Here is a 25,887-nt window from a genome sequence, read left to right on the forward strand (position 1 = left end):
GAGAAATTGCTTTCTCCAGCAGGTCACACTCATCACTGTCTAGATAAACCATACAGAGTCAGGAGGTGCCTGCAACCTACGTAAACTGTCTTTACAACTCAACCACACCAGCAAAGAAAGCGAGCTGTGGTTTACAGTACCTCCAGTAGTCTAGTTCTTCCTTATTATGTATTACTCATGTTGCGCAGATGATCTCAACCTCATAACGGTTTATTTCCATGTGAGCTGTGCAGCACAGACTGATCACAGTCGCTCAGTATTGAGAAGGTAAGCTTTCATATCACTGTAATTATTATTAATGAATCTTTAGAATATTAGAACTGTAATACTAACATTAATTCAGAAGTGAGTCTAATGTATTTTCTTGGTAAAAGGAATCAGGTTTGCCAACCGCCCAGGATTTCCAGGACAGTTTGCAAAAATTGGTCACTTTTTTGCCCTGTCCGTAAAAATAATTAAGACATTCCGTGATTTTTTTTAAAGCTGAAGAAACTTATACAGATAATTGTAACTGTAATTATCATTATTTTACAGTTTACAGTAATTGCAGCTGATGTCTTCATATAATTATGGGCTGTAGACATGTGTGACTGATAATCATAATGATTTCTTAATGGTTTTCCAGTGTGTCCAGAAAAATTATTGTCTGTCCATGATTTTTTGATACGACGTCCAGAAAATATAAAAAGTCAAATTGGCAACTCAGAAAGGAATATCCCATTGCCCTGCTGCAGAGTTCTTGTTTTCTTCACACTTGTGTTGGAGTCTATTGATACAAAAGGCAGTGTAGTCTGAAGCACCATCAGCAACACTGGAGGACTAATAGGAACCTGACAGACCCCCTTATTCATTTGATGTTTTATTTGGGGTGCATCCCCAGTTTGTTATATTAGGCTTTGTCACATTATTTCTGTGATAAATTGAAGTGGCAGCTCTCTAGACCACCACGATATAATGACCAACACTTATCCAGACCAAATTTTTCCATGACAGATTTATCAATGACCTTATATAGTATAGTGAAATTTCCAAAATTGCAAAGTCCTTTTCAATGAAGAATAGGATAAAAAGGAATTGAACATATTCTTCATCTCTGTCTACCACCCTACCTGCCCTCATTGTTCTTCTAATGACTTCAGACAAACATTCACTGTGATCTGAACCTCCCTCTCCCGTCTCCAGGACTTCTCTCATGCTGCACCAGTTTTCTGGAATGCACCACCATAGACAATCCGATTAATTCCTATTATCCAAAGTTTCAAGCATGCCCTAAAAACACATTTCTTTAAACTAGACTGTCACCTTACCTCACAAATCTAATGAACTATCCCCTGCTCTCTCTTCCATGCACTCAGTAGCACTTTCTATCTGTACTTGTACAGATCCTGGCTGGTAACCGATTCATGCAGCGTTAGTTGAATTCCCTTATTTATTATGTAGATGTCTGGACCTTACACAACAAGTACTTTTTTTTGCTTTTTTTCTGTATCTCCCTTATTTCCTCATAGATTTTAACCCCTTACTGACCTCGGACGGGATAGTACGTCCGACGTCAGGTCCCCTGCTTTGATGCAGGGCTCCGCGGTGAGCCCGCATCAAAGCCGGGACATGTCAGCTGTTTTGAACAGCTGACATGTGCCCGCAATAGCGGCGGGTGAAATCGCGATTCACCCGCCGCTATTAACTAGTTAAATGCCGCTGTCAAACGCAGACAGCGGCATTTAACTACCGCATCCGGCCGGGCGGCCGGAAATGACGTCATCGCCGACCCCCGTCACATGATCGGGGGTCGGCGATGCTTCAGTATTGTAACTATAGAGGTCCTTGAGACCTCTATGGTTACTGATCGCCGGTAGCTGTGAGCGCCACCCTGTGGTCGGCGCTCATAGCACACCTGATTTTCTGATGCATAGCAGCGATCTGATGATCGCTGTTATGTAGCAGAGGCGATCGAGTTGTGCCTGCTTCTAGGCTATTGAAACATGGCAAAAGTAAAAAAAAAAAAGTAAAAAAAAATGTGAAAAAAATAAAAAAACATAAAAGTTTAAATCACCCCCCTTTCGCCCCAATCAAAATAAATCAATAAAAAAAAAATCAAACCTACACATATTTGGTATCGCCGCGTTCAGAATCGCCCGATATATCAATTAAAAAAAAGCCTTAACCTGATCACTAAACGGCGTAATGAGAAAAAAATCCGAAACACCAGAATTACGTTTTTTTGGTTGCCGTGACATTGCATTAAAATGCAATAACGGGCGATCAAAAGAACGTATCTGCACCAAAATGGTATCATTAAAAACGCCAGCTCGGCACGCAAAAAAATAAGCCCTCAACCGACTCCAGATCATGAAAAATGGAGACGCTACGAGTATCGGAAAATGGCGCAATTTTTTTTTTTTTTTTTTTTTTTTTTAGCATAGTTTGGAATTTTTTTTCACCACTTAGGTAAAAAATAACCTAGTCATGTTAGGTGTCTATGAACTCGTAATGACCTGGAGAATCATAATGGCTGGTCAGTTTTAGCATTAACCCCTTAACGACCGCCGATACGCCTTTTAACGGCGGCCGCTAAGGGTACTTAAACCACAGCGCCGTTAATTAACGGCGCTGTGGAAAAAGTGAATAGCGCCCCCCAGAGTCGGATTTTCTCTGGGGTCTCGGTTGCCGAGGGTAGCCGAGACCCCAGAGAACATGATTCGGGGGGTTTTTACCGACCCCCGAGTTGCGATCGCCGGTAATTAACCGTTTACCGGCGGTCGCAACAAAAAAAACAAAAACGCGATTTGCCGTTTAATTTCTCTGTCCTCCGATGTGATCGCACATCGGAGGACAGAGAAATGTGGTCCCCGATGGCCCCCAATAGCCCCCCAATACTTACCTACCTCCCCCGGTGCTCCTCGTGTCTCCCCATGGGCGCCGCCATCTTTTTTCCGGGAAAAAATGGCGGGCGCACGCGCAGTACGCCCACCGCCCGGCACCCGGATGTTCTTTGGGGTCTCGGCTGCCGGGGGTAGCCGAGACCCCAAAGAACATGATCGGGGTCGATTTGCACCGACCCCTGCTTTGCGATCGCTGGTAATTAACAGTTTACCGGCGACCGCAAAAAAAAAAAAAAAAAAAAAAGCGATCAGTTATTTCTCTGTCCTCTGATGTGATCGCACATCAGAGGACAGAGAAATAGGGGGATTCGGGGACCCTAACATACTCACCCGGGGTCCCTGGGTCCTCTTCTGTCTTCTCCTGCCAGCCGGCTTTTTTATCATGGCGGGCGCATGCGCAGTGCGCCCGCCATCTGCTGCCATCTGCCGGCCGGCAGGAGAAGACAAGTTGGGGCTAAAATTAGGGTTAGGGTTAGGGTTAGGGTTAGAGTTAGGGTTAGGGTTAGAGTTAGGGTTAGGGTTGGGGCTAAATTTAGGGTTAGGGTTAGGCTACTTTCACACTAGCGTTTTTTGGCTTCCGTCGCAATGCGTCGTTGGAGAAAAAACGCATCCTGCAAAAGTGCTTGCGGGATGCGTTTTTTCTCCATTGGCTTGCATTAGCGACGCATTGCGACGGATTGCCACATGTCGCATCCGTCGTGCGACGGATGCGTCGTGCTTCGGCGGACCGTCGACACAAAAAAAACTACATGTAACTTTTTTGTGCAACGTGTCCCACATATTTCAGTGCCACGTGCCACGTATTTAAGTGACACGTGCCACGTATCAAAGTGCCACGTGCCACATATTTCAGTGCCACGTATCAAAGTGCCACGTATCAAAGTGCCACGTATCAAAGTGCCACGTGCCACGTATCAAAGTGCCACGTGCCACATATTTCAGTGCCACGTGCCACGTATCAAAGTGCCACGTGCCACGTATCAAAGTGCCACGTGCCACATCTTTCAGTGCCACGTGCCACGTATTTAAGAGACACGTGCCACGTATCAAAGTGCCACGTGCCACATATTTCAGTGCCACGTGCCACGTATTTAAGTGACACGTGCCACGTATCAAAGTGCCACGTGCCACATATTTCAGTGCCACGTATCAAAGTGCCACGTGCCACGTATCAAAGTGCCACGTATCAAAGTGCCACGTGCCACATATTTCAGTGCCACGTATCAAAGTGCCACGTGCCACGTATCAAAGTGCCACGTGCCACATCTTTCAGTGCCACGTGCCACGTATTTAAGAGACACGTGCCACGTATCAAAGTGCCACGTATCACGTATTTCAGTGCCACGTATTTAAGTGACACGTATCACGTATAAGTGCCACGTGTCACGTATTTAATTGCCACATATTTAAGTGCCACGTATCAAGATTTTCCATGGAGAACAGACACATCCAGAGATATGTCTGCTCTCCACGGCTGCAGCAACACACTGACAGGAGCCATAGTTCCTGTCGGTGTGTCACTGCGCATGCGCGAGCGAGTTTACCGGCGGTCATTGACCCCGGCACTCTCGCTTAACGGCAGTGCTGCATGGGAAAGTTCAACACAGCTGTACTGCTGTTAACCGAGACGCCGGAGTCATTGAACTCCGGAACAGTACGCGATACACTGCTAGGAGCTTCGCTCCTGGCAGTGTATCGCCGGAGAGCAGCCGATCGGCGTGGGACACTCGTTTTATGGATTCTGCGGACAGGGAGTATGAATTTGGTTTATTATTTTTGGATTTTTTCCTGGAGGATCGAGGGCTTCGCCTACAAGTGTGCTGTTGGTGAGTATATACTCTGTGTTATATGTTGTATGTACTGTGTGTCATGTATGTGTATTGTGTGTAGGTGTTTTGTGTAACTTTACAATTGTGCTAAGTCGCCGGACACAGGGACAACTCTCCCATCCTAATACCGGATGGGAGTAGTAGTCCCATACGGCGACTTAGCACAATGGTGGCACTAGCGTCGCATGGGGACACACACACGCACACACACGCACACACACGCACACACACGCACACACACGCGCACACACACACACACACAGAAGGACTCCATGCTGCTTCACTGGGGGGCGGGGGCTTCCCTCTTCCTGTCCGACGTCACGTCCGGTCCTGGGTGTCAACCCCTCCGTACAAAGACGCCGACACCCAGGACAAAGGCGCTGTGTGTGGAAGGTAATATGGGGCCCTAGGGGGATACGCAGACACGCCGCTGCGTAAAGAATTGACATGTCAATTCTTTTTACGCCGGCGTGTTTGCAGACAAAAGCGCCGCGTTTTTTTGCGGTGTGTCTGAACGGCAAAGTGAATTTCTCATTCACTTTGCCGGCAGACGAAAATGACATTGCGCATTTTTGAAAAGCGCCCGCAAAATAGCGCTCAAAAATGCGCTATGTCTGAAAGTAGCCTAAGGCTTCTTTCACACTTGCGTCGGTACGGGGCGGTCGCAATGCGTCGGCCCGATGTACCGACGCACGTTGTGAAAATTGTGCACAACGTGGGCAGCGGATGCAGTTTTTCAACGCATCCGCTGCCCAGTCTATGTCCTGGGGAGGAGGGGGCAGAGTTACGGCCACGCATCCGCGGAAATGGCGGACGCGACGTACAAAAAAAAGGTTACATTGAACTTTTTTTGTGACGACGGGGGCTAAAGTTATGGTTAGGGTTGGGGCTAAAGTTAGGGTTGGGGCTAAAGTTAGGGTTAGAGTTGGGATTAGGGTTAGGGTTTGGATTAGGGTTGGGATTAGTGTTACGTTTGGGATTAGGGTTGGGATTAGGGTTAGGGTTGGGATTAGGGTTAGGGGTGTGTTGGATTTAGGGTTTTGATTAGGGTTATGGTTAGGGTTGAGATTAGGGCTGTTTTGGGGTTAGGGTTGTGATTATCGTTAGGGTTGTGATTAGGATTATGGATCGGGTTGAGATTAGGGTTAGGGCTGTGTTGGGGTTAGGGTTGGAGTTAGAATTGGGGGGTTTCCACTGTTTAGGTACATCAGGGGGTCTCCAAACACGACAGCCAATTTTGCGCTAAAAAAGTCAAATGGTACTCCCTCCCTTCTGAGCTCTGCCGTGCGCCCAAACAGTGGTTTACCCCCACATATGGGGCATCAGCGTACTCGGGATAAATTGGACAACAACTTTTGGGGTCCAATTTCTCCTGTTACCCTTGTGAAAATAAAAACTTGGGGGCTAAAAATCTTTTTTGTTGGAAAAAAATATATTTTTTTTATTTTCACTACTCTGCATTATAAATTTCTGTGAAGCACTTGAGCTTTCAAAGTTCTCACCACATATCTAGATAAGTTCCTTAGGGGGTCTAGTTTCCAAAATTTGGTCACTTGTGGGGGTTTCTACTGTTTAGGTACATTAGGGGTCTGCAAACGCAACATAACGCCCGCAGACAATTCTATCAAAGTCTGCATTGCAAAATGGCGCTCCTTCCCTTCCGAGCTCTGCCGTGCGCCCAAACAGTGGTTTACCCCCACATATGGGGTACCAGCATACTCAGGACAAATTGGACAACAACTTTTGGGGTCCAATTTCTCTTGTTACCCTTGTGAAAATAAAAATTTGGGGGCTAAAAAAATCTTTTTTGTGGGAAAAAAAATATTTTTTATTTTCACTACTCTGCATTATAAACTTCTGTGAAGCACTTGGGCATTCAAAGTTCTCACCACATATCTAGATAAGTTCCTTGGGGGGTCTATTTTCCAAAATGGGGTCACTTGTTGGGGGTTTCTACTGTTTAGGTACATTAGGGGTCTGCAAAGGCAACATAACGCCCGCAGACAATTCTATCAAAGTCTGCATTCCAAAATGGCACTCCTTCCCTTCCGAGCTCTGCCATGCGCCCAAACAGTGGTTTACCCCCACATATGGGGTACCAGCATACTCAGGACAAATTGGACAACAACTTTTGGGGTCCAATTTCTCTTGTTACCCTTGTGAAAATAAAAACTTGGGGGCTAAAAAATCTTTATTGTTAAAAAATATATATTTTTTATTTTCACGACTCTGCATTATAAACTTCTGTGATGCACTTGGGCATTCAAAGTTCTCACTACACATCTAGATAAGTTCCATGGGGGGTCTAGTTTCCAAAATGGGGTCACTTTTGGGGGGTTTCTGCTGTTTAGGCACATCAGGGGCTCTCCAAACGCGACATGGCGTCCGATCTCAATTCCAGTCAATTTTGCATTGAAAAGTCAAATGGCGCTCCTTTGCTTCCGAGCTCAGCCATGCGCCCAAACAGTGGTTTACCCCCACATATGGGGTGTCGGCGTACTCAAGACAAATTGTACAACAGCTTCTGGGGTCCATTTTCTCCTGTTACCTTTGGTAAAATAAAAATTTGGAGGCAAAAAGATCATTTTTGTAGAAAAAATGCGATTTTTTTATTTTCACGGCTCTACGTTATAAACTTCTGTGAAGCACCTGGGGGTTTAAAGTGCTCACCACACATCTAGATAAGTTCCTTAAGGGGTCTAGTTTCCAAAATGGTGTCATATGTGGGGGGTCTCTACTGTTTAGGCACATCAGCGGCTCTCCAAACGTGACATGGCGTCCGATCTCAATTCCAGCCAATTCTACATTGAAAAAGTAAAACGACACTCCTTCTCTTCCAAGCTCTGCGGTGCGCCCAAACAGTGGTTTACCCCCATATATGGGGTATCGACGTACTCAGGAGAAATTGCAAAACAACTTTTGTGGTCTAATTTCTCCTGTTACCCTTGTGAAAATAAAAATTTGGGGGCAAAAAGATCATTTTTGTAGAAAAAATGAGATTTTTTATTTTCACGGCTCTACGTTATAAACTTCTGTGAAGCACTTGGGGGTTCAAAGTGCTCACCACACATCTAGATAAGTTCCTTGGGGGGTCTAGTTTCCAAAATGGTATCACTTGTGGGGGGTTTCCACTGTTTAGGCACATCAGGGACTCTCCAAACGCGACATGGCATCCGATCTCAATTCCAGCCAATTCTGCATTGAAAAAGTCAAACGGTGCTCCTTCACTTCCAAGCTCTGCGGTGCGCCCAAACAGTGGTTTACCCCCATATATGGGGTATCGACGTACTCAGGAGAAATTGCACAACAACTTTTGTGGTCTAATTTCTCCCGTTACCCTTGTGAAAATAAAAATTTGGGGGCAAAAAGATCATTTTTGTAGAAAAAATGAGATTTTTTATTTTCACGGCTCTACGTTATAAACTTCTGTGAAGCACTTGGGGGTTCAAAGTGCTCACCACACATCTAGATAAGTTCCTTGGGGGGTCTAGTTTCCAAAATGGTATCACTTGTGGGGGGTTTCCACTGTTTAGGCACATCAGGGACTCTCCAAACGCGACATGGCATCCGATCTCAATTCCAGCCAATTCTGCATTGAAAAAGTCAAACGGTGCTCCTTCACTTCCAAGCTCTGCGGTGCGCCCAAACAGTGGTTTACCCCCATATATGGGGTATCGACGTACTCAGGAGAAATTGCACAACAACTTTTGTGGTCTAATTTCTCCTGTTACCCTTGTGAAAATAAGAATTTGTGGGCGAAAAAATCATTTTTGTGAAAACAAATGCGATTTTTTATTTTCACGGCTCTACGTTATAAACTTCTGTGAAGCACTTGGGGGTTCAAAGTGCTCACCACACATCTAGATAAGTTCCTTGGGGGGTCTAGTTTCCAAAATGGTGTCACTTGTGGGGGGTTTCCACTGTTTAGGCACATTAGGGGCTCTCCAAACGCGACATGGCGTCCGATCTCAATTCCAGCCAATTCTGCATTGAAACAGTCAAACGGTGCTCCTTCACTTCCAAGCTCTGCGGTGCGCCCAAACAGTGGTTTACCTCCACATATGGGGTATCGGCGTACTCAGGAAAAATTGCACAACAAAATTTGTGGTTAAATTTCTGTTTTTACACTTGTGAAAATTAAAAAAAATGGTTCTGAAGTAAAATGTTTGCAAAAAAAAGTAAAATGTTCATTTTTTTCTTCCACATTGTTTTAGTTCCTGTGAAGTACGTAAAGGGTTAATAAACTTCTTGAATGTGGTTTTGAGCAGCTTGAGGGGTGCAGTTTTTAGAATGGTGTCACACTTGGTTATTTTCTATCATATAGACCCCTCAAAATCACTTCAAAGGTGATGTGGTCCCTAAAAAAAACATGGTGTTGTAAAAATGAGAAATTGCTGGTCAACTTTTAACCCTTATAACTCCCTAACAAAAAAAAAAATTGTTTCCAAAATTGTGCTGATGTAAAGTAGACATGTGAGAAATGTTATTTATTAACTATTTTTTGTGACATATCTCTCTGATTTAAGGGCATAAAAATACAAAGTTTGAAAATTGCAAAATTTTAAAAATTTTCGCCATATTTCCATTTTTTTCATAAATAATTGCAAGTAATATCGAAGAAATGTTACCACTAACTTGAAGTACAACATGTCACGAAAAAACAATCTCAGAATCAGCGGGATCCGATAAAGCGTTCCAGAGTTATAACCTCATAAAGTGACACTGGTCAGAATTGTAAAAATTGGCTCGGTCATTAAGTACCAAATTGGCTCTGTCACTAAGGGGTTAGGTGAACCTAGCAAAAAAGCCAAGCAAAAAACAAGTGTGGGATTGCACTTTTTTGCAATTTCACCGCACTTGGAATTTTTTTCCCATTTTCTAGTACACGACATGGTAAAACCAATGATGTCGTTCAAAATTACGTCCCGCTAAAAATAAAAAAGTTATGGCTCTGGGAAGGAGGGGAGTGAAAAACGAATACGGAAAAACGGAAAATCCCACGGTCATGAAGGGGTTAAGCTTGTGAGCAGGGCCCTCATTCTTCTAATATGCATTGAACTATGTGTTAGGGTACTGTCACACTCTGCAACTTTCCAACGATCACGACCAGCGATACGACCTGGCCGTGATCGTTGGAAAGTCGTTGTGTGGGAGCTGTCACACAGACCGCTCTCTCCAGAGACCAACGATGCCGAGGTCCCGGGTAACCAGGGTAAACATCGGGTTACTAAGCACAGGGCCGCGCTTAGTAACCCGATGTTTACCCTGGTTACCATCGTAAAAGTAAAAAAAAACAAACAGTACATACTCACATTCCGGTGTCCGTCAGGGTCCCTCGCAGTCTGCTTCCCGCTCTCACTGAGTGCCGCCGTAAAGTGAAAGCAGATCACAGCGGTGACGTCACATAGATCTTTATTTTAAACACTATTATTCATATTTTCTCTGCAGCAAACGCTGCTGAAGAGAAGATATGAATTGCGGCTTCAGCACCAGTGGGGGGGACAGCGCTTACTGTAGCGCTGTCCCCTGCACGGCACACGGACTGTAAACGGAGACCGTCCGTTTGTGGTCCGTGTTTTACACGGACCCATTGACTTTAATGGGTCCGTGTAATACGTGTGCTCCCACGAACACTGACATGTCTCCGTGTTTGGCACACGGAGACACGGTCCGCAAAAAATCAATGACATCTGCACAGATGCATTGATTTTTATGGGTCTACGTGTGTCAGTGGCTCCGGTACGTGAGGAAACTGTCACCTCACGTACCGGAGCCACTGACGTGTGAAACCGGCCTAATGTCTTGACTTTTAGATAAACCTAGACACCTAGTATTAGTCAGGTGAAGCGCTAGTTCTGTGATATCCCAAGCTGACATACAACACCAGGACAGACAGCCATAAAGGGGCAGCACACACTGGGGACCATTCAAGCGGAGACAGTAAACTTCCAGGGCACCAATGACCCCACTATCCTCACTCCTGTGCTTAACCACCGTGCCCGCCCCTGAGTGACGTTACCATTACAGCATCCTTGAGGTTGGCCACCAAAGCCGAGCCTGCTTACCACCATGAGGTTTTACATCCTCTATTAGATAAAATGAGTCCACCTTAACTTGTCTGCAACTTCCACCTGACTCCTAAACCACAAAGCTGTGACAAGTTACAAATTTCGAGTCACATATGACACTTTTAGCCTTTTTTTTTCTAAATCAAACACCTATTTCACTTCGGTAAACCCATAAAGTAGACACCCCTGCAAAAATATTCAGGAGGATAAACTTGGCAAACCTCCGACTCACGAAGAGTCATCCTTTGAGCTGTTAAAGCACTTAAAAATAAATATCGAAATATCGCCAATGGCCAAAAATGTGGAAAAGTTGGCGTTTCTTCTTGCAAAGCTTGGTAGGTTCCACATCACAAATACAAATAAAAAAAACGGTTCAGATACTGTCAGGGCTCGCTCACACTTGCGAATAAATCAGACAAATGCAATCCGATAAAAAAATCAGATTGCATTCGGACCAATGTTATTCTATGATTGTGTGCTCATCTGCGTTTTCAGCTCCAATTGGATTGAGATAGGACTGAAGAAAAATGAGGCGTGCTGCGATTGCATGCGAAATTCAGATGGCACACCCACACAAGTCTATGGGTGCGTGTGAAACGTGTCACCCGTGTACAGTGTGATTCCCACGCACACCGACAACAGAGGAGATGGAGAGATTACTTTCAAAAGACGGAACACATGCACAGCAAGTCATTTTGACATTGCCGTGCATGTGTTCCTCATTTTGAATGTTTACTGGGCACTTTTTCTAGGCGGGGTCCAGGCTGAATCTGCCTGAAAAAGACTCTATGTGCACATACTATTACAGTATGTTCAGACTGAGGTATTAGGTGTGGATTTTGAAGAGTATTCAAAGAGTATTTGAACTGTTTTTTAATGTGGATATTGAAGTGGATCCATTTCAAAGTCCATGTAAAAAAAACTCCATGTGAACCTGGCCTTATACTGACCCTCTTCTTTGGCAGGATTACCCCTCTGCTCTTGAAGACTATTTTTCACAGCAATTTTTTAGCAATCATCTCAATGATGTTTCCCTGTGTTATGCCTTTATGTGTTTTCTGTTCGTTTTGATATCTCACATTTTAGGCTTATCTTTGACACTGCAGAGAAGGTGGAACCGTTTTGCATTTTTAGATATCTAAAACCTAGACATGTTATTGGCAGCAAACCAGCGTGCCGATGCAAATAGCAAACAAAATTGCAGTCATAGACAGCAGTCAAATACAAAATGTACAGGTATCACAGCACATGTACAGAGACAGAAAAAAATCAATGAATAAAAGATTATAACATCCTAGCAAAAAATAGGGTCTGGATACTGGTGGAATCAGCAAGTGCCTGTGAGGTGAACGTAAGCTATTTCTGCCATGAGCAACTGTGAGCAGTAAAAGTCAGAGGTCTGTTTCAGTTCTCCCTATTTTTTTATTCACTCTTTTACTACAGCTTAGCATCACAGTATTTTGCTATAGCCATTGTCTAAACACATGCTGTATGTATTGATATACCACTTGATTGTCGTTATTCCTCTTTTGTTCTCTCCATGCACCATTTTCTATACTCTGTATACATCATGTAATTTTCCTGAGACAATAACACCAATAATCCTATATTCTACATTTTATATTTTTCAAGTAATAAAGTTGCCATTTTAATACATAAACTGTCATACCTGTAGGCTTTGTATTTTTAAATATCTGTAAAAAATGTAATAAATGCAAATGTATTGTGTTGGACTGGGACTTACCGCATTATTAACTTTTTGTTACTATTATTATTAAAAAATGTATTTATTATTTAAAAAAAGATTATTTTTATCATTTTTTCATTAACTCTTTTTTTATTATTAACCTCTGTATGTAAAAAAGGAAAATGTTTATCCCCCCAACTGATAGCGATATACATGATGGACCCTTCAGTTCTCCCGCAGGTCCACGTGAGTCATGACCGTGCGCTTGACTGTTAGAAACATACTTAGTATCGACCAGAAGTCAGCCTCTCTATTGTATTTATATTAGAATAAAATTTAGTTCTTATTTTCCCCAGAGGAGGCGCTACAAAGAACGGTTATTGGCAGGTTTTCTCACTGATCACTGGGAATCCCACCATGTCTGGCATACAAAAATAAGGACTTAGGTAACATGGACCCCTCTGGTTTCTTAACCATCCAGCACTCTCATCAACTTTGTTGGCTTTTATGACCAATTGCTGACAATAATTTGTTGGAGACAGTACATAGTTGGTTAAAGGGAATCTGTCAAATGAAAAAACCCTATTGACCTGCAAATATTGAGTTAATCTGCAGGTTAATATCGTTCTGAATCTGCCCAGCACCGTCACTTGGAGCTTCGATGCCAGGAGGAAATTAACTTTATTCCTTCCGGCAGCGTTCAGGTTTCAGTCAGAGGGGTGCCGGGTTCAGTCACCAATCTATGTATAGATAGCGGCAGCTGTAACTACATCCTCTGCACTGACTGACAGCTGGCCCTAATGCTGAGCGAGCTGTTAGTCAGTGCCGAGGGGGCAGTTACAGCCACCGCTCTCTATAGACAGAGCGGTTACTGAACCCACGGCGGTGCCACAGCCATGACTAAAACTCGAACACTGACAGGAGGAATAACCTCCAGACAGTGAGGATCTAAGTGTCTAAATGTAACATTATATTGTGCTACATGTATTATGCCTTATATAGTAAGGCCTCAATGCAATGCCATGAACATTTTGCACATTCATTTGTGTGTAAGTTTATAGTTTTTTATAAGAACATGTGAGTCGCCCGCCAGGGCTGTGGGGTTCTTGGTACCGGATCCTGCGGTTCACAGGGGGATGTCACAGTGGCTGCGACCTGGTCCATGGCCCTGAGCGCTCATGTAAAAGGGAAAGGTCTTTAAAGGGAATAAAGTTTTGTGACGCCACCTGTGGTATTCGGTCAGTGGGGACTGACGCTGCTTTAAGGGGTCCTCTGGGGTGATGTTATGGCAGCTAGATGGTATAACTTCCCACAGGTGAAGTATATCCCCAGGGCTCCCGGTGTGTAGATGGAAGATGGTGAGGAGTGCAGTAAAGAATGAGGACACAGGTTTGCAGTCTCTTTACCTTGGTTTACTGAAGACTTCAGCATCCGCAGTCCAGAGCACCAGATCACAGGGCAGGCAGGGTCTGGCTGGCTTGAAGGCTAGTTAGGAGTCCCCTTACCCAGGTGGAAATCAAAAGCCTTCCTCTAGCACCATGGTGTTGTAGTTCCTTGCGGCTTAAAGCTCCACATAAGGTCCTCACAGTTGTTATCTCTCTCTCTGTCCCCCAGGTAGGATAGGACATAACCCGTAGGACTGGTGGCTTCAGGCTGCCGGTTTCTGATGTAAGCCATAGAGGTCCTTACACCCTTGGTGTTCCGGCTACCAGTCTCTGTGCCTCAGAAGGAGGCAGCCTGCTCAGGGCAAGTCTCCCCCTGGTATTCTCTCCTATGCTTTGCTCTCCTGCACGCTCTCTGCAATGTATTTGGCTTTCTCAATGTCTCTTTCCAGGAGCTGCTGCACTGCGGCGGCACAGCTCCGTAAAACCTTCTGCTGCCTCAGACTGATCCAGCCTGTGTCCTGGCAAGAACTAACTAACTTTCCCTACAGACTACCAGTTATATATATATGGAGAGTCACCTAGCAAGTAGGATCAAAAGCTCCCCCTGGTGGCTTGGGGTGTGAATGTGTTGCATATTTGTGGTACCTGGTTGCAGTTATCCCTTCTTGCCTTAAAGCGTAACATCACTCTCCCTGTGAGGAAAGTAATGCTACTGTGACGACCCGGACCCTGGGGCGCCACACATGCAACAATTGACCATGTGCAGGGTGCGAGTGAGTGATATCTTATAGAGGACATTACTCCTAGTGTCATGGTATACTGGCCGTATGGACAACTATGCCATGGGCAAAATTCATAAAAACACAAAATTTAAGGGAAAACAAGGAAAGTAGCAGTGTTGTGACTAGCATTGAAGATTCGGAGCAGATTTTTTGGCAAGTGCCATTTTGAACTGTATCAGTGTCAGAATGACGCCCATACAGTTGGCTCTTCTGGTAGAGCTGGGAGCGTATGATCCTGTAAGCTGAAGGCTGCTATAGACCAAAGACTTACAAGACATCAGTATCTTGGCGCAGGCGACATATTTATTAGGGGTTTTTTTTAGCATTCTGCAAGCGTAATTAGCTTGCAGAATGCTAAAGTTTTCCAAGCGATCTGTAGCATCACTTGGAAAACTGACTGACAGGTTGGTCACACTTGTCAAACATACTGTTTGACAAGTGTGACCAACTTTTTACTATAGATGCAGCTTATGCAGCACACGTATGTGCACACGTCCGGATTTCTTGCAGAAATTTCCTGAAGAAAACCGGAAATTTTCTGCAAGAAATCCGCATTTTTTTTTTTGCGTTTTTTTTCCGTTTTTTTCGCGTTTTTTTTAGCATTCTGCAAGCGTAATTAGCTTGCAGAATGCTAAAGTTTTCCAAGCGATCTGTACCATCGCTTGGAAAACTGACTGACAGGTTGGTCACACTTGTCAAACATACTGTTTGACAAGTGTGACCAACTTTTTACTATAGATGCAGCTTATGCAGCATCTATAGTAAAAGATAGAATGTTTAAAAATAATAAAAAAAATGCTTATACTCACCCAGACATCTCCTCAGCGGCGTCCGTTCCTCTTCCTATAGCTGGTGTGTGCGCGCAGGACCTTCCATGACGTTGCGGTCATGTGAGCGGTCACGTGAGCGGTCACATGACCGCTCACGACCAATCACAAGACAGTGACGTCATCACAGGTCCTTCACCGCACAGCAGCTATAGGAACCGAAGCGGCAGCATGCAGCGGTGAGGCGGGAAGACATCGAGGGTGAGTATAGGACTATTTTTTATTTTAATTCTTTTATTTTTGACCAATTATATGGTGCCCAGTCCGTGGAGGAGAGTCTCCTCTCCTCCACCCTGGGTACCAACCGCACATAATCTGCTTACTTCCCGCATGGTGTGCACAGCCCCGTGCAGGAAGTAAGCAGATCAATGGACTCCTAGGTGTGCGGAATCCCCGCAATTCCGCATTTTTAATGAACATGTTGCTTTTTTTTCCGCGATGCGATTTTTTCGCGGAAAAAAAGGCTACATTTGCACAAAAAATGCGGAATACACTGAAAATAATGGGAGGCATATGTAAGCGTTTTTTTCGCGTTTTTATCACGTTTTTATAGCGAAAAAACGCGAAAAATACTCGAAAAATACTGAACGTGTGCACATGGCCTTAGAGTGCACACACCATCAGGATGAACCCGATAGCTTCCTGATAGGATAAAGATTAGCTGCCATAAGACCACGAGGAGAAAACCACACCAAAGGAAGTGTAGACGCTGAAGTCTGTGTATTTCCACATCAGAGAATTCTAGGAGACTGATGCTTAAGTGTGAAGAACTGTGAAGCAATAATTATGGAGGTAGGCCACAAATGTGTGCATATCATCCAGACAAAACAAAGCTACTGCAGAAGGATTGCTAAAGGTCAAGAGGTGAGTGGTGGGATGGGTATGACAACACTGTACTGAACTGCAAGACAGTGATTGAAAGATTTTTGCGGTGTGGCAGAAAAGGTGCTGAGGTAGTGCTATGATGGTAACAAGTATAATCTACTGGCAGCCACCAAGCCTGTTGTATTTTATAAGTGTTTTAACCACCAAGCTGTTTGCCTCATGTAATCTATTGGAAGCACAAAACTTGTTGCCTCTTGTATAACCACCAAGCCTTTTGCCTTATGTAAACCGGTGGAACCACCAAACTTGTTGCCTCTTGCATATTTTTGTAACCACCTTTCTTGTTGTCTTTCGTATATTGTTGTAACAGCTAAGGATTTTACCTCTTGAAAGATGTAACCCCCAGGTTTGTTGCTTCTTCATGAATAACGTTCTCTTGTGTACTCTGTCATCCTTCCATCATCCGTTAGTGGGAAGCTGTACCTCCAACGGTTACTGTATTGAAAATATATATAGTGAAGCATCATCATCCAAATCTACTACCCCTTATATATTTGTAATCTTTGTATTTCCAAGAAACCATTTAAACAAGTAGGGATTGTTAAAAGTGGAGAATCTTAACTCAATAATTCATCGATGTTAAATGATTCTTTAGGTAACTGCAGATAGCACAGTGCCTTAAAATAAAGAACAGTTCTTGCAGATTTTTTATCATTTTTAGCTTTATTCATGTGTATGACATTTACTAAACATTTCAAGGACTTGAGCAGAGTATATTAGATGTTACCCTGAGATTGTTTGTTATGTTGTTGTTATGTTGTGGTCGATCATCTTGTTTTTCTCATTCTTGCATTATTAATCTCGCCCTTTACACATATCCTGTTTTGCAACATGCTTATTTTAACATGGGTACTAACAGGTACAGACAGTGTGATATGTCTGCAATTTACAGCCAAACAGATCTGTAAATAGGTTATAAAACTTGGGACTGAATGAAAATATATTATACATACAGTGAATATAACATGAAGTTACTCCAAGAATTTTATATATTATTGCTTTGTTCGCTGGAAGTGTGGCTCTGGGCCATTTTCCTTATGGAGGCTGAAATTAGTGACAGCAAAATTTAGGTGAACACTACAGACTTGAATATTGGAGGACAATACATAAAGGGCTTGTCCTGTTGGGTATGTTTATGGCATATCCACAGGATACAGTATAAATGTCTGATAAAAGTGAGTCGGTCCCTGGGAATGGGACCCCATGGTGCTTAGCTGTCCGTTGATTCGTGGCCAGAAATGTGAGTCTCTCTCCATTCATTTGCATAATGTCGAAAGCTACAATTGCCGACAGGCCTCTATTTTGCAAACATATACTAAGCAGTCACCCCATCCATTAATTGGTAGGCTGTTAGTGGCTGTCTATTTAGTATTTTGCACCTGTGTTGCTGACATCTTTACTACATGGGTTGGCTTCATTTGTTCAGAGACCTGGGCAGGTAAGCGGTGCTGCCTCTTTTCAGCTGTATTTTTGAATTTTTGGAGGACTTTCAGTCCTTTTTTGTGGCTTTACTACTAAGTTTATTGTTAGGACTCGCAAGCGTGAGGACCCTACACGGGGTGTTGCAGGTTTGCATATCTTTGCCAAAATATCGACCAATACCTCACATATTTATATGTGTTTTGTGCACTTTATTTTTCAAGGTGCAGCCAAGCCCAGGACGTTGGGTCTTGTATACAGGGGTGTTCACTGGGATGCATTTAGAGAGTGCTGGCCAGCCTGCCTAATCGAATAGTATGGGCGTTAGCCACGTGACTAATAGGCTGTGAACCAGACACTATGCATTACCTGCATATATATATCTTTCATCCTGGTATATATGACCTCCATCTTGCTATGTTCCCCATCCTGGTATATATGTTCCCCATCCTAGGACCATCCTGGTATATATGTTCCACATTTTAGGCTCATTCTGGTATATTTGTTCCACATCCTGGTATATATATTCTCCATCCTGATGTATATCTTCTCCATACTTGGCCAATCCTAGTATATATATGCCACTCATCATGGGCACATCCTCGGTATATATGTTCCCCATCCTGGTACATAAGTCCCTTATCCTGGGCCCCATCCTGGTATACATATCCTGCATCCTAATATATATGTTCATCATCTTGTGCCCATCCTGGTATGTGTCCCTCATTCTGCCATTGATCTTTAATGCATAGGAAAAAAAAAGATTCTACTCACCTTTCCTCCACTCCCATGCCAAGTGACGTCCTTTTCTGAAACCGGCAGCTGACTTCAGCGTGCAAGTGACGTCACTCCCATGTGCCCCCAGTCATGTGCACACCGACTTCAGTTGCTGGCCTCTGGCTGGCAGCATATATTGCAGCTCACGGGCCTGCACCACAAAACACTTCAGCTGAATGTGTGTCTGAGGACAAACATCCAGTTGAAGTTTGTGCTGACGTTGGCAGGCTCCTCACTCGTACAGGCCCAGTCCCAACCTCTGTGACCGCAATCATTACGACCCTGCATCTGAAAGCTCCAATTGTGGCTGACATTAGGAAGATTTAAGTACTAAATTACAGAGTATGGGGGAGGCTCTGGAAAATGCTTGAAGGTTATTGGGTGAGGAATGTAAAAAAATGGAAGACATAAAGAGGTCTTGTGAGGACCAGAGATAACGTGAGATATATGGAGAAGACAGATTATGGACGGCCTTGTAAATTGTTGTTAGTAGTTTGAACTGGATTCTTTGGGGAATTGGAAGCCAGTTAAGGGATTTGTGAAGGGCAGAGCTGGAGGATTAGACAGGAGAAAGAAGGTTTAATTGGGCCACAAAGTTAAAAATGGCCTGAAAAGGTGAAAGATTGTTAGGAGGCCACAGAGAAGGACAGTACAGTAGTACAGGTGAGAGATGATGAGAGCATGCACTATCATTTTAGTGGAATTGGGATTCAGGAAAAGATGGGGAGAGCTTTGATGTGTGGTTTTAAGGACATAGCAGAGTTATTGGTTACACCAAGGCAACGGGCATGTGATAAAGGGGACAGTATGAAGTCATTCTTTGTGATAGGTACTGTAGGTCTGATGGGGGATGAGTGAGATGGATGAAAAATGATCAATTTGGTTTTGTGCCCATTGAGTTTCAGAAAGCGTGATGAGGAGAATATGCATTATAGACACTCAGGGATTTTAGACAGCAGAGAGGTGAAATCTGGGCCATTGTTTGTGTAAGTCGGGACAGGCTATTCACAGCAGGAGACCATTCTAGAAAAGAAATCTGAATTTTAAAGAGAGGACCCATGAAAAATAAGCTTAAAAATTCCCAATAAAGTACATGACAGTAAATTCTCTAAACTGGACAGCTCCTCTACTTTAAAAATAACAGTGCTGAAGCTGATGGTCCATCTGAGTATACATCCAGTGGATTTTCTTAATGAGTCTTCATACCTTCATACCTTCGCAATAATACACAAGTCTTGCCATAATACTCAGGTTGTTAAACTATCCTTTTATTTATGCAGATATCAAAGAAGATTTTCTACAAAAAAGCCTAACAGAAGCATGGCAAACTGCAACAATACCCAGGAATTTCGGCATACCCTTTATGCGGTCACCTACACCATCATACTGATACCTGGCCTACTTGCAAACAGTGTTGCTCTATGGCTTCTAAGGGGCTTCATCAACAAGAAGAACAAGGCCATTATATTCATGATCAATTTGGCATTGGCTGACCTTCTTCACGTCTTGTCACTACCCCTACGGATTTATTACTATGTAAACCACACATGGCCGTTTCGGACCTTCCTATGCTTGCTGTGCTTTTACCTTAAGTATCTCAACATGTATGCAAGTATCATGTTTCTAACTCTGATAAGTGTACAGCGCTACGTCTTCACCGCAAACCCTTTCAAAGCCAAAGGATGGAAGAGGAGATATGATGTCGCCATCTGTGTAGGTGTATGGATAGTGGTCGGAGCTGCCTGTCTGCCTTTCCCAATATACCGAAGCTCTGGTCTAAGCAACACAAGTACTAGTTGTTTTGCTGATCTTGGAATGAAACAGATGAACACTATGACCGTTGTCATCATGCTTGTAGGGGCAGAGTTGTCTGGTTTCTTAATCCCTCTGATGGTTATTGCATACTGTACCCTAAAAACAAAAAAAGAATTAAAAATTGACTCATTAGGGTGCGTAAATATGAAGGAGAAACACAAGGCTTTAAAGATGCTAGTAACCTGCGCATCTGTGTTTTTTATCTGCTTCACTCCATATCATATCACTTTCTTTTTTTATGTAATGTTCAACTCGAATATAATCCATAACTGTGCAGTGCAAAAAGTTGTTATGGATCTCCACCCATTCTCTCTGTGCCTAGCCAGTATCAATTGTTGCTTGAACCCCATCTTGTATTATTTTACTGCATCAGAGTTCCAGAATGAATTGGCCAAGCGTAGTTCTTCCGTGGTCCGTGTTCGTCTCATGAGCAAAGAAAGTGTTTCTTCCATTAGGTGATCCCTTGATTTTTTTTCAACTCCAATTTATTTATTTTACAACGATATTATTGAGTTGTTCATGAAATGTATGTTCCTATGCCAGGGTGAATTTTCTTTAATTTTTCAAATTTGCAGAGTTCCTTTAGAAATGGCATGAAGGACATATTAGATTGGGAATATCTCTATTGTTTCCTCCATTAGCTTGAGTCAAAAGTCATATCAATAGATGGAACTGCTTGAAAAAGGCTCCATAGAGAGGGCTGAAACTTAAGTTGGTATGGGTTAATAAAGGTTCCTTTCCACTTCTTCATGTAATCAAATGCACTGACAAATGTTTTTATTTTTGATAAATGGACCATGAGGATATCCATACTATCACTAAAGTGTTTCTATCAATAACAACTAGTCAAAGCAACTAAGCAGTGGGCTTCAATGATGATCAGCTTGGTCATATGGGTCTAGAAACCGAGGGGTTCTTGTCCAATCCAGATACAATTTTTAATTAAATTCTCTATATGTATTTTTGTAAAATGAATATTTTGGATTATTTCAAAGACTGGAATCATTATACAGTGTAATTCATATATGAAAGATCATTTCTAGAAAATCACTTGTCATCAATGTTTAAGATGGTCTGATACCATGTCGTCAATTGTATGAATGTCATTGAAGGGGTTGTCAGAGAAGAAAGACCATCAATATCAGACCATCTGATACCCAGAACCCCTACTGATCAATGGCTAGCAGCTCCAGTGCTGGTTGGGTGTAAGCATTGATCAGAGTTGTGCTGTTCAGCTTTGTTCCTAGTGTCACGGAAGCTGCTGGGTGTCCATTTGCGGCCACTACACTTTCGATAAAGTTTTGTGAAAAAGCTCTGTTCAATGTTTACATCTGGTTGCAGATGATCAGTGGAGGTGCCGGATGTCGATCTCCCACCGATCTGATATTGGTCACCTAGCCTAAGGACAAGTCATCAATATTATATGCCCAATATCATATGACCTAAGTTCTTCTTTATGTAACATTATTAAATTCCAAGCAGCAGATGCAAAAGTAAATTATGAGTAATATAAAAAGATAAATAACCTGTAAAGAACAGTATTCCTTATGTACAACTCAGTTGAGCAACTACTTTCTAGACATACTATAGGATAAGGATTGCCACACCATAGTATAAACATAGAACCTACCAAAAAATACAGCAATATGCCCCAAAATTAAGTAACACTAAATTAAAAGTCATGGTGGTAATAAAAATATGAAATTATTTCTCAATGTATAAAAACTAATGACAAACAGTAATACTTTAATGCAAACAAGTATAGTAGATTGATGGTGAGGACACAATTAGAACATCACCATGGGTAATGATAGGTATGACAAACAAGCAGATAAGGACAATGAACAATCACATCATATATCAGAGTAAAAGAACCTAGTAGGAAGGACAACTATGAGTCCCAATCTTGAGAAAAAATGTATACAGATGGACAGTAAAAAGATATGGCCACAAGATGGAACCCTAGTGCAGAAAAAATGTTCTCACATACTTGTCCAAGTCAAAGGAACAGGCTATGTACTCGTAAAAGAACTAGAAAGCTTGATAAATTGTCCTCATGTGTAAAAAAGTGCAGCACACTGCTTACCCATGTGGGAAATAACCCAGGTGTACGTCTGTCGCCCTGACGCACGTTTCACGTTTGGCTTCCTCTGGGGGCTGACAATGTCCCTCACAGTCCCCTGATCTGAACATCATTGAAAACCTGTGGCTAGGCCTCAAAATAGCAGTGTATGCAAGACAACCCAGGAATCTCACAGAACTGGAAAAATTTTCCAAGGAGCAATGGATGAAAATCCTTCATACAAGAATTGGAAGACTATTGGCTGGCTATAAAAAGTGTTTACAAGCTGTGATACTTTCAAAAGGGGGAGCTACTAGGCACCAACCATAGGATATGAACTGGGATATAAACTGGTGTGCATGCAGCATGAAAGCGCACTTTCACACTGGCCACTGAACAGAAAAAACAAACATATAGATTGAATATCCTGCAGTAAAGAAATAAACAGCAATAGTGCATGAAAATAATATAGGATACTTAGTTAATGTAACGCTCATGCCCAGACTAGTTGGCTAGGGGGTCCGGGGGTGTGGCCCACTGGACCACTGACCAGACTACCCTGGAAGGGGTGTAACTAAGTAGCTTCCTAGGTGTTTCTCTAGAGCCTCTGATGGTGAGGTCAGACTTGTGCGGCAGAAAGCTACCTAGTACCAGGTACCACTCCAGGGCGGTGTCTGGCTGTGGCTGCTGATCGCACTGGGGGACAGGACACAGGCAGGCAGGCACAGCTGTGACACTGGCAGGCGGACGGGTACGGCAAAGACACTGGCGGGCAGACGGGTACAGCAGAGACACTGGCGGGCAGGCGGGCACGGCTGGCACTCTGGCAGACACGACTGGCACACTGGCAGGACTGGCAGACAGGGCTGAACTCTGGCAGGTCAGGTAGGTACCGGAATACTGGCAGGTACATGGAAACAGGTAGGAATCTGTTCAGACAGGAGAGTATATAGGAACTTGTTCAGACAGAAGGGTAAATGGAAACAGGTAGGAACCTGTTCAGACAGGAGCAGAAACGTAGGAGTGGAGCAAGGCAGAACCGCAAGGAGCGGAGCATGAGAGCAGAGCGGAGCCACAGAGCGAAGCCGCCGAGAGCACAGCGAAACGACAGAGTGCAGAGCTGAGAGCAGAGCGAAGCCACAGAGTGCAGAGCCGAGAGCAGAGCAAAGCTGCAGAGTGTGGGACCGAGAGCACAGCAAAGCCACAGAGTGCGGAGCCGAAAGCAAAAAGGTGCAGAGCCACTGACAGTGGCGAGCAGAGCAGAGAGATGCAGAGCCACAGGTAGTGATGAGCAGAGCAGAGAGGTGCAGAGCCACTGACAGTGGCGAGCAGAGAGGTGCAGAGCCACTGACAGTGGCGAGCAGAGCAGAGAGATGCAGAGCCACAGGTAGTGGCGAGCAGAGCAGAGAGATGCAGAGCCACAGGTAGTGGCGAGCAGACCAGAGAGATGCAGAGCCACAGGTAGTGGCGAGCAGAGCAGAGAGATGCAGAGCCACAGGTAGTGGCAAACAGGGCAGAGAGATGCAGAGCCACAGGTAGTGGTGAGCAGAGCAGAGAGATGCAGAGGTAGTGAATACAGAGGTACGCACAGCAGAGTGGGATTGGCAATCAAAGAAACAACAGGAACGGACATAGACCAGAGTTCAGACAGTAACAGACACTAGAACTAGACACAGATAGGCCTGCGTATTGCAGCCCTCAGAGACAGGAAACAGAACATGACCTGGCAGCTCAGTAGCAAATACTAACTGAGGGAAATAGTTTGCTCAGGCATCCTCCAATGGGTGAGGACGGCTTAAGTATCAGAGGCCTCTAGGCAATTGGCCGGGGACACCATAGGGAGGTGCACACAGACTCAATAAGAATCTGGATTTGACAGCGCCCCCCCCCCCCCATGCACACAGCCAGGAAATGTACACAAAGCAAGCGGCCATGAGGCACACGGCATGGAGCCGGCAGCAGACAGACAGAACTCACAGCATGGCCCGGGGTGAGTGAGTTGATGTATCAGGCAGGTGGGGGATGGAAGGCCATGCAGTGATGCCGACAGGGTTGTTACAGTTTTTTGATAAAAAAAATGCACAAGCCATCCCATCACTTCACACTGTTCAGTGGCCAATGTGTACTTACACGCTGCATGCACACCAGTTTATATCCCAGTTCATATCCTTAGTTTTATTTTCAGTCTGTTTGCATCATGTGCATATAAAGGAGTGGCCTGCCTTTTTCTTTGAGCTGGACATTATATAGATGTGGTCTCCCATGGTTGTGTGTCCACTAGCTGGGCCCAGTCCTTCTCAGCCCTTATCCACATGCATATCCCATGACAAAAGGTAAGGTTATTAATATTAGAGTTAGGACTGTCCCAATTAGGGTCACCGTGGAGTGGTGGGATGGCCTTTGCATATTTTTTTTTATAAAAAAAACATGTTAACTAAGGCTGGTTTCACACTTGCGTTTTTGTAAGCTGCGTTTTAGCGCTAAAAAACGCAAAAAACACATGCGTTTTTCCCCTATACTTAACATTAAAAACGCATGCGTTTTTTCGCGTTTTCGGCAACGCATGCGTTTTTTGACGCGTGCGTTCATTTGCAGAAATGCTACCTGTAGTATTTTCTTGCGGCGTTTTTTTGCCGCGAAAAAACGCATGCGTTTTTTCGCGGCAAAAAAATGCATTGCTGTCTATGTAAACACATGCGTTTTTAAACACATGCGTTTGTTTGCATTAAAAACGCATGCGTTTTTATAGAAAAACACAAGGAAACACAAAAAAAACATGAAAACCCTAACCCTACCCCTAACCTCACCCCTAACCGTTTAATGAACATTTTCTGACAGTCATAGTGCCACGTATTTCAGTGCCACGTATTTAAGTGCCACGTACTATAAATACTATAACTACGTGGTTATACGTGGCACGTAAATACGTGGCACTTAAATGCGTGGCACGGAAATATCGTGGCATTTACGTGAAATATGTGGCACTTAAATACGTGGCACTTAAATACGTGGCACTTAAATATCGTGGCATTTACGTGAAATACGTGGCACTTATATACGTGGCACTTATATACGTGGCACTTATATACGTGGCACTTATACACGTGGCACTTATACACGTGGCACTTAAATACGTGGCATTTAAATACGTGGCACTTAAATACGTGGCACTTAAATATCGTGGCATTTACGCGAAATACGTGGCACTTAAATACGTGGCACGTAAATACGTGGCACTTATAAATGTAAATACGTGGCACTTATACACGTGGCACTTATACACGTGGCACTTAAACACGTGGCACTTAAATACGTGGCACTTAAATACGTGGCACTTAAATACGTGGCACTTAAATATCGTGGCATTTACGTGAAATACGTGGCACTTAAATACGTGGTACGTAAATACGTGGCACTTATATACGTTTCACTTATATATGTGGCACTTAAATACGTGGCACTTATACAC

The 25,887-nt window shown here is 43.7% G+C and overlaps 1 protein-coding gene across 1 annotated transcript; it reads left to right on the forward strand.

Annotated features, from left to right (window-relative positions):
* Positions 1 to 143: 143 nt before the first annotated feature.
* P2RY10 (P2Y receptor family member 10) lies at positions 144 to 21,397 on the forward strand. The gene is made up of 2 exons (XM_077292461.1): positions 144 to 267; positions 19,822 to 21,397. The coding sequence occupies exons 1-2, from the start codon at positions 167 to 169 to the stop codon at positions 20,813 to 20,815; spliced, it is 1,095 nt and encodes a 364-aa protein (XP_077148576.1). The 5' UTR covers positions 144 to 166; the 3' UTR covers positions 20,816 to 21,397.
* Positions 21,398 to 25,887: the final 4,490 nt, after the last annotated feature.

The sequence above is a fragment of the Ranitomeya variabilis genome, chromosome 2, assembly GCF_051348905.1.
Source record: "Ranitomeya variabilis isolate aRanVar5 chromosome 2, aRanVar5.hap1, whole genome shotgun sequence".
In the NCBI taxonomy this organism is placed as follows: Eukaryota; Metazoa; Chordata; class Amphibia; order Anura; family Dendrobatidae; genus Ranitomeya; species Ranitomeya variabilis.